The sequence below is a fragment of the Macaca nemestrina genome, chromosome 11 (assembly GCF_043159975.1).
Source record: "Macaca nemestrina isolate mMacNem1 chromosome 11, mMacNem.hap1, whole genome shotgun sequence".
Classification (NCBI taxonomy): Eukaryota; Metazoa; Chordata; class Mammalia; order Primates; family Cercopithecidae; genus Macaca; species Macaca nemestrina.
In genome coordinates, this window is record NC_092135.1 from 4,012,255 (window position 1) to 4,021,113 (window position 8,859).

The 8,859-nt window shown below is 50.1% G+C and overlaps 1 protein-coding gene across 24 annotated transcripts; it reads right to left on the reverse strand.

Moving 5' to 3' along the window:
• Window positions 1–3,011: 3,011 nt before the first annotated feature.
• Window positions 3,012–6,234, reverse strand: LOC105492435 (testis expressed 51). 24 transcript variants are annotated; one of them, XM_071072545.1, is made up of 9 exons: window positions 5,984–6,233; window positions 5,810–5,884; window positions 5,489–5,578; window positions 5,250–5,267; window positions 5,084–5,167; window positions 3,996–4,043; window positions 3,825–3,893; window positions 3,702–3,738; window positions 3,012–3,234 (listed from the first exon to the last, which is right to left on the reverse strand). In XM_071072545.1, exons 1-8 carry the CDS (start codon window positions 6,180–6,182, stop codon window positions 3,704–3,706), a joined length of 618 nt encoding a protein of 205 aa, XP_070928646.1. In that variant the 5' UTR covers window positions 6,183–6,233; the 3' UTR covers window positions 3,012–3,234; window positions 3,702–3,703. The 24 variants fall into 24 exon arrangements, 18 of the variants coding, with proteins under 18 accessions (XP_070928646.1, XP_070928643.1, XP_070928642.1 ...); XM_071072542.1 differs by having other exon boundaries at window positions 3,821–3,893; XM_071072541.1 differs by having other exon boundaries at window positions 3,012–3,237; window positions 3,821–3,893.
• Window positions 6,235–8,859: the final 2,625 nt, after the last annotated feature.

The following is an 8,859-nucleotide window of genomic DNA, read 5'->3' on the forward strand; positions in this document are numbered from 1 at the left end:
TTCAATTTATCAATTTTTCCTTTCATGAATTATGCTTTTGGTATCACATGTAAGAGCTCCTTTCCTAATCCTAGATTCTGAAGATTTTCTTGTATTTTATTCTAAAGGTTTTATAGTTCTATTTTACATTTAAGTCCATTATCCATGTTGAGTTAATTTACGACGTGTGAAACTTACACTGAGGCTTGCATTTGCTATGGGTGTCCAACTGCTCCAGTCCCATTTGTTGAACAGGAATCTTAAATATTTTTGAAAGCACTAATCAGTCATTTTAACATTAATATCTGCTAACTCACTTGCAGTCACTCGTAGGTTTGTTTCTTTTGTCTGTTTTTTCTCTTGATCCTATTTTTTGGGGGTATACTTGTTAATATGTGTTTGGATACTGGACATTATAAATCAAACATCATAGTGACTATAGATGATGGTATTTTCCTTCATAAAGTGTTTATCCTATCCTCCATCAGTGAATGTGGAATAATAGACCTCTTTACTTTGTCAGGGGCTGAATTCCTTGAAACTTAGTTTCATGCTTTGTAGGGACTGGTTTGCCTCTTGTGCACATGCCCACTTTCAGAGTATAGTCTTCCCAACCAGTATCCTGGAGTATTTACCAAGGATCATCTTCCTATGTGGGTCAAAAACTCCAATTTTTATTTCCCCAGCATCCAAATCTCTAATCAATTGCATTTCAGATACTGTCTGCTTGGTTTCTTTGTCTTTAGCCCTGTGTTGCAGGAGGGTGCTTTGGAGGGTGGGGAAGAAATAGATGCAGTATGTTTGTTTGACTTTTCTGCACCTCCCTACTTTCAGGTCTCTGAATCCTTCACTTTCTGTTTCGGCATACTCAGACTCCAAGTATTGTCTCCTGGGTCCCGTGATGTTGCCGAAAGCTCTCCCAAACTTTGAGGTCATCCTCAGTCGAGCCCCTGCAGTCTCCCTGCTGCTCCGATAGCTCACCCATGCAGAGGGGCACCTGCAGCAGGACACAGGGCTCACTCAGGGCACCCCTTCTCTCCAGGACCTGAATGCTTAGGGCCTGCCTCTTCTTCTTTTTTTTTTTTTTTTTTTTTTTTTGAGATGGAGTCTCGCTCTGTCGCCCAGGCTGGAGTGCAGTGGCCGGATCCCAGCTCACTGCAAGCTCCGCCTCCCGGGTTTACACCATTCTCCTGCCTCAGCCTCCCGAGTAGCCGGGACTACAGGTGCCTGCCACTGCGCCTGGCTAGTTTTTTGTATTTTTTTAGTAGAGACGGGGTTTCCCCGTGTTAGCCAGGATGGTCTCGATCTCCTGACCTCATGATCCACCCATCTCGGCCTCCCAAAGTGCTGGGATTACAGGCTTGAGCCACCACGTCCGGCCCAAGGCCTGCCTCTTCTTTTGGCTGAAAACAGCCTTTTTGTTTTGTTTTGTCCTTTGATGTAAGTTAGTTCTAGTTGCCCTTGCCTGGAGTGTTAGTCTACTGTAAGTTGCTCTGTCATAGTTGAAAAAAGTCCTCCAGACCCTGTGTTTTGACCAAGGTTTGCCTGACTCTAAATTCCTTCACCTTTGTATTCTAGCTAAACTTAATATATAGTTTTCATGAAAATACACCCATAAACAAGAAAACTCTCTGATTGAAGATTCATACGCAAAGACAAACACACCAATTCATGCTTCATGTACATCACACTCAGGGTTTTCTATTTTTAGCCGCACGCATCAGAAAACAGCCACTCTGGCTATTTTGAGGTAATGGTCTAGGTCCTAATTTAAATACAAAAAGGAAAACACCGTCGCTGACTGGAGGGCCTGGCATCTCCTGTGTCCTGGATGGCACCAGCCCCCCAGGCATGCGGAAAGAACTACAGTCCCCTGGAGCTATGCCACCTGCCCGGGGGCTCTGACCCATTCATGCAAAATGGCTGCACCTCCACCCTTGCTATATGGCGATGTCCTTGGAGTGCTTTACATCTTCCAAAGCCACGTGACATCTGTGGACTCCCCAGTCTAGTAAAGCAAGAAGGGTGGAAGGGGTGCCTCAGTGGAGCCATGTCTATTCACACTCACCCATCCATTTGGCATCTCTTTCTCGGTCACAGGACTCCCGGCGTGCCACGCCTTCCTGCTGCTCTGGGAGTCTGTGCGAGTTCTTCTTTCTCCTCACTTAGGATCTTACCTCTCACTACACGTTTGCTTGTGTCACCCACTCCAGCCAGACCACAATCCCTGGAGATTCCTGAAACTCTTAAGGTATCTCAGACCTCTGCTCCTCAGCAATGCCAATCAAAACACTCCTCTCTTTCTTCCTGCCCTTCTCTGGGCTGTCACATGGGTGTAAGACACCACCTCAGGGAAGCCTTCCTGGATCCTCCAGCTGGGTTAGAGGGAGGCACCTGTGGCTGGGGACCCACCCCTGCCCTCTGCCATGGCGCTCCCTGCCCTGCTGCCATTAATGCTGTGTTTATGTTTGGGCCTCTGGCAGTCCTTGGCTGTTTTCCAAGAAGCAGCTCTTACCATGGGGTGGTGCTGCTGAAGTCAGCCTGAGTCCAAGCCTTTCAGGCTGAGCCACCAGCTCCGAAGAGCAAGCACAAGGAGGGCCTAAGGAGACATGCGGTCTCCTTTTAGGAGCTGGGCTGAGGACCCTGGCGGGGCTTCGGGGGACTGAAGGAGAAAAGGGGAGTGAGGACTTTGGATTTGCACCCATGGCATGGCCAAATACTGGACAGTAAATATGAGCCAGCAGGTTCCTGGGTCAGGGTACACCAGCCTGGCGAAAGCATCACACCCCCATCTCCTTGTGCTCAGATGGGGAAACTGAGACTCGGAGGGGGGTGCCCAGGCCACTCCGCCCTCGTCTCAGGTATTGGAATTAGGTGAGGCCTGGATGAGCCCTTAAAACCATCATTTTGGGACCAGGACAAGATGATTCTGGAGAGGAGGGGAAGAGTGAGCGGATGGGACATGGCACTCAGGGTAACTCGGGAAGAGATCTCATCTCAGCACCCGGCAGGAGACAGACGGCACAGTCAACTAGGCTATGAGGAGGGGTTTTAATGAAGAGACTCTTTACAAAGGTGTGAGTGTAGGCAAACCACGAGACAGTGTCGTCTCCTAGGCCTCAGAGCTTTGGGGCCCCAGGACCCAGGATGGAAGGTGTCAGGGGAGGGGGTCACCGGGACCCAGAGATGAGTGAACTTCCTGACGGCAGCTGCGGCCTCTGTTCACTTCTGGAGGACATGCGGGCTGCCCTGTTCCTGCTGAGGGAGAAGCAGCGGGGCGTTTCTACCCTGACCTCCCACTGCCCTGGCCTCCTCCCTGTCCCTCTAACCTCTTCCCGGGAGTCTCCCCTGGCCAAACCCAACCCAGAGCAGAGAGCAAGGCAGCCACGTTAACGGTCCCTGCGGGTCAGGGCAGGGCAACGAGGGTGAAGGCGGGGTGTGCAGGGTACAGGGACAGCTGGGGGAATAGCACTCTGTAGTGAGGGTGGGAGGCCTAGAGCTTTGCCATTTATGTGTCCTGGGTCCCTGGCCCCGCTGTGTCTGCATATAAGGGGGCTGATGTATGGCCTTCCTGAGATTCCCGGCCCTCGATCCCACTCTGCTCTGCACGCCAGACCCCAGGAGGTCAGCACGGGGGTTCCAGGTCCTGCTACTGCCAGGGCACACCCAGCTTTTCCCTCCTGGGAGCCCTAGAATTGGGTCGGGGTCTCCTTTCCCAGTACCTTTACTGTCTTCTTGCTGTGCCAGTAAAGGAAACATCTGGGACAAGACACAGGGTGGAGTCAGTCAGGGAATAGGTGTGTTTTCTCTGGGGATGCTGGGGCTTGGAGAGCTCACTCACCCACCTCCAGTTATGGCCAGGAGCAGAGCACTGCTGAGACTCACAGCCCACAGGGACATCCGCCGGTTCCTGCCTGGGGTGTGAAAGAGGGAGCCAGGTGTTTGGAGGCCAGGCAGGGCTACCTCGGCTCAGAGAGAAGGCCACCATCCTTTCATTCTTTGATTTGTTCACTCATCATTTGTTTGCAAACGCTTACTGAGCACGCTGTGTGCCCAGCACATATCTAGACAAGCAAACAATCACGGTGTGGATTTCAAGGGAAATAGTACAGGAAATGGGAGGGGAAGTGACAGTGAGGATGGTTGACAAGCCTCTGGGGTGGGACGTGATCCGGGAAAGCTTCTTAGGAAACAGGAGTCTGAGCTGGACTTGGAAACACAAATAAGGGATCAGTTCAAGGGCAAGGCTGTGTCCACAGCACAGGACATGCTCAAGAACAGAAGAATGGGGCTGCCCGTATGCACTTGGTGTGCCTGGGGAGAAGGGGGCCCCCGAGGAGGGTGGGCTTTATCTAGGGGCATTTGGGAGCCACTGCTGGTTATAAACAGGGAGTGTCACAGGTAGAACTGCTCCTTGAGAAGGAGTTCAGAGTGCGACGTGGCCCAGAGGGACAGGGAGGTTAATGGGAAATGCTGCTGTAAGTTAGATGGGAGATGAGGAGGCCTGAGAGTGGAGGTTAGAATGAAGCTATGGGAACACATAGAAGACTTATTTAGCAAGACATGGTGATTCTCCATGCTAAGTGGAGGCAGATTCCTGGTTTAGGGGGCTGAGGGCATGAGTGGGGCCATTTGTTGAGAAGGGCCCTGGAGGAAGAGCAGGTTTGGGGGTTCGATGGGATTGGGCATGTTTCACTTTTTCTTTTCTTTTCTTTTTCTTTTTTTTTTTTTTGAAATGGAGTCTTGCTCTGTTGCCCAGGCTGGAGTGCAGTGGTGCGATCTCAGATCACTGAAACCTCCACCTCCCGGGTTCAAGCGACACTCCTGCCTCAGCTTCCTGGGTAGGGATTGGCCATGTTTCTAGGCATGGCATCTCTGAGAACCAAGAGGCCTCCTGGAGTGATGTCCTACAGGCAGATGCCTCCAAGGCTCTAGAGCTTGACATGAGGAGATCAAGAAATCCCAGGAGGTGCTGCCTTCACCCAGGGTAAGGATAGAGGACAAAAAAACCTTGAGTTGGGCAAAAGAGAATGACAGAGACAGTAACGGCTCTGGGAGTGCAGGGCGGGGAAGGGAGAGGCTGGAAAGCGTGGCGGCCACTTACCTAGGCAGATAGTGGGGTCATTGCAGGAGAGGAAGTAAGTCCTGCAATCGGCACAGCTGGTGACCTTCAGTGTGGACCGTATGTCTATGGGAGGGGAGGGACAGGGGCTAGGGGGTGCCAGGTGCCTTTCAACCCTCCCCCAGGCCCAGTCCCCTTGCATACTCACCACACGACTCATTGCAGGCTGCCAGGGGTGAGAAGGTAGAGAAACTGAGGTGTTGGGGAGGCAGACACAGCCAAGGGGGTCTGGGGTGCAAGTAGGAGATGGAGCTGGGGAAGGTGTTCATGGGCAGGAGTGGGGCTCCTGGGGATGGTTGAGGGGGCTGCAGAGTGAATTCTGTGTGCCTTCGGTCTTGGCAGGTGCAGAGGGCTGGGCCATGTGCGGGGATCGTCCCCACCCCTTACCCTTCTCCTTCAGCCCATCAGATATCTTATTCAGCCTCGCAGTGAAGAGATTCTTGTGCATGTCGATCTCTTTCAGAAGTACTGTTTTATCTAGGTAGAGCAGGAGGGAACGGATGTTCAGTGTTACAACTTGCTCAAGGTTGGGTTTTCAGACCCTTGTTTCTAAACGGAAGTTCCAGAGAGCACACAGAGACAGACTGCATTCATCTCCCACCTTCACAAGACCTGCCACCCATGGCCACATGGGCCTCTGAGAATGCCTTGGAGGGTGGGCCTTTGTCCACCCAAGCCCCAAGGCCCTGGGACTCTTGGCTTCCTCACCATCTCGTAATGTTTTAATGGCTTGGTGTACTTGAGTGAAGAATTTGGCTGTTTCTTCTTCCAAATGGTCACGATCTGAGGATGAGATACAGGTAAAAGAGAAGTCAAGGGAGTAAGATCCCAGGTCAGGTAAAGAGGCCAGATACAATTCCCGATCTCCTGGCTGTGCCTTACCAAGGTACCAGGGTTTGAGAAAATTATTATCCTCTAGGAACAGAGAGTGAACGCTTTGAGAAAGTTCTGTGGGTGGCCCCGGGGTCCCCCAGAGAATCTGAAGGTCGTAGTCTATCCAGGCAGACAGTTCCGGCCAGCAGCGGAGGCAGTTCTTCCCTTCGATGGCGGGCAGCAGACAGATGATCAGGAGAGGCAGCATCTTCTGGGGTCCTCCTACTGTGCCCCAGTGCCCTGCCTGGAAGTTCCACGTGGAACACTGGGGTTCTGTCCCCCTGGGAACCACATTCTCTTGGCAGGACAAAGTGCATTCTGTAGGGCAAGGCAAGGCTCAGCTGTGGAGTCACAATATGAATCCAAGCCTTGGGACTGGACCTAAGTGGGAGCCTTGGTACATAGTTCCTCCTTTGAACTTGGAGTCACTTGCTCAGCAGGGAAAGTCCTTGTGGGGATCAGAGGGACGGCTGCACTGCCTGGTGGTGGGTGCTCAGCTATCTTGACTGTGTTCATCTGGTGTGGAAGAGTTTAACACGACTGAAATTTGAGAGGCAGAAAAGAGCAACACAGCAAGAGGGTTAGTTGAGTGAAGAGAATCGGAACCTCTTCACACTTTTCCACAAAGGGTCAACCAAGGAGAAGTTGATGGAAAAAAACATGTTTTCACGGCATAGATAAACGGACAGCTGTCTCATGTTTGGTCCAGCCAGAGGGGCTTAGCTTCTAATACCACAGTGCAGGCAGAGTATAGACAAGTTCCAGTCAGCATTGCACAGAAGTGCAGACAGAGAAGCCACGTTCAGAGCAGTGGTTCTTTTGTGAAATGCGCCCTGAAAAAAAGCAAAACTCCCTACTCTTTTGTAATAAAGAAATCCAGTGGGATCCTTGTCACTCCTCAGCTGGCAAGCTTTGCCCTTCCATGCCATGATTCTGAGTGCCTTGGGCTGGATCATGGGCAGCTAAGACCACCAGGCATTTAAGGAATGCCTCTAACATGACCAAGAGACAAAAACCGTAGCAAGAATTCAAAACAAAGGCAAACAAAAACAGCAGGAAAAAGGAAGAGTACAGAGTTATGACAAGAAGCAGAATAAAACTTAGAACCTAGCCAGGCGCGGTGGTTCAGGCCTGTAATCGCAGCACTTTGGGAGGTTGAGGCGGGTGGATCACCTGAGTTCGGGAGTTCAAGACCAGCCTGACCAACATGGAGAAACCCCATCTCTGCTAAAAATACAAAATTAGCTGGGTGTGGTGGTGCATGCCTGTAATCCCAGCTACTAGGGAGGCTGAGGCAGCAGAATCACTTGAACCTGGGAGGCGGAGGATATGTGAGCCTGAGCCTAGATCATGCCATTGCAACTCCAGCCTGGGCAACAAGAGTGCAACTCCTGTTTAAAAAAAAACAAAAAAACGATAAAAAAAAAAGCTTAGAACCTAATTACATAGAACCTAATTACAATTAAATTGACAAAATATTGTTTTTCCCAGACAAGAAGAAGTTGCTATGTAAAAGAAAGAGTTATTGGAGACTAAAAATATGATAGCGCGAATTTAAAAATTCCATAGAAGTGTTGGGAGATCATTTCAGAAATCTTCCAGACAGAAGTACAAAAAGAAGGAGATGGGAAATAGAAAATAAAAATACAATACAATTAGATAATCAATCCATGAGGTCCAACATCCAGCTAATACAAGTTCCAGAAAGAAAATGGAGAGGTGAAAATTACTTATAATAGAAGTTGTGTAGGAAGTATATTCAGGAAGAGATTCTATTGTATATAGAGAAGGATGTGGCATTGAGGTTTGCTAGAAGAAATAGTTGGGTGCAGTGGCTCATGCCTGTAATCCCAGCACTTTGGGAGACCAAGGGAGGTGGATCACTTGAGGTCAGGAGTTCAAGACAAGCCTGGCCAACATGGGGAAACCTCGTCTGTACTAAAAATACAAAAAATTAGCCAGGTGTGGTGGCGTGCACCTGTAATCCCAGCTACTCGGGAGACTGCAACAGGAGAATCGCTTGAACCTAGGGGACAGAGGTTGCAGTGAGCTGGGATTGCACCACTGCACTCCAGCCTAGGCAATAGAGTGAGACTCTGTCTCAAAAAAAGAAAAAAAAAAAAAAGAAGGAGAAATAGTGTTTTTTTTTTTTTTTTTTTTTTTTTTTTTGAGACGGAGTCTCGCTCTGTCGCCCAGGCTGACTCAGAGTGCAGTGGCCGGATCTCAGCTCACTGCAAGCTCCGCCTCCCGGGTTTATGCCATTCTCCTGCCTCAGCCTCCTGAGTAGCTGGGACTACAGGCACCCACCACCTTCCCCGGCTAGTTGTTTGTATTTTTTTTAGTAGAGACGGGGTTTCACCGTGTTAGCCAGGATGGTCTCGATCTCCTGACCTCGTGATCCACCCGTCTCGGCCTCCCAAAGTGCTGGGATTACAGGCTTGAGCCACTGTGCCCGGCCAAGAGAAATAGTTGAATTAATAAATTTAGGCTGTACTAGTCAGGTGGGCTCTGCGATGAGAGGGTGATTCCGAGTACTGCAGAGATGTTGCTCTATCCCTGGCTTTGTATGGAATCACGGATGAGGAATAAGCCTGTGTTTTTCTCCTAAGTCAATATCTCTGCAAAGGCAAGGCCTGGAAGGGCCCCAAAACAAAACTTCCATGTCCTCAAGATGTATCACTCTCTAGGCAATTGGTGTTTGTCACACTAGAAAGCTCACGCAAGACATGGTGTTCAGAATTTTTACTGGAGTTTCATTATGTAGGTGTGATTGACTGAATCACTGGCCATATGATTGAACTCGATCTCCAGGCCCTGTCCCTCCCTGGAGGTTGGGCTGATATTCCCTGGCTGAAAGCCCCAACCCTCTAATCACATGGTTCGTC

What these genes read in the sequence shown, in the direction of transcription:
- LOC105492435 (XM_071072541.1), bottom strand. Translation starts at nt 6,182, where the DNA reads ATGCTGCCTCTCCTGATCATCTGTCTGCTGCCCGCCATCGAAGGGAAG. An exon ending in TCTCAAACCCTGGTACCTTG is followed by an intron (nt 5,885 to 5,983) that starts GTAAGGCACAGC and finishes TCTCATCCTCAG; the next exon opens with ATCGTGACCATTTGGAAGAA. An exon ending in TGACCCCACTATCTGCCTAG is followed by an intron (nt 4,044 to 5,083) that starts GTAAGTGGCCGC and finishes TTGCTTGTCTAG; the next exon opens with ATATGTGCTGGGCACACAGC.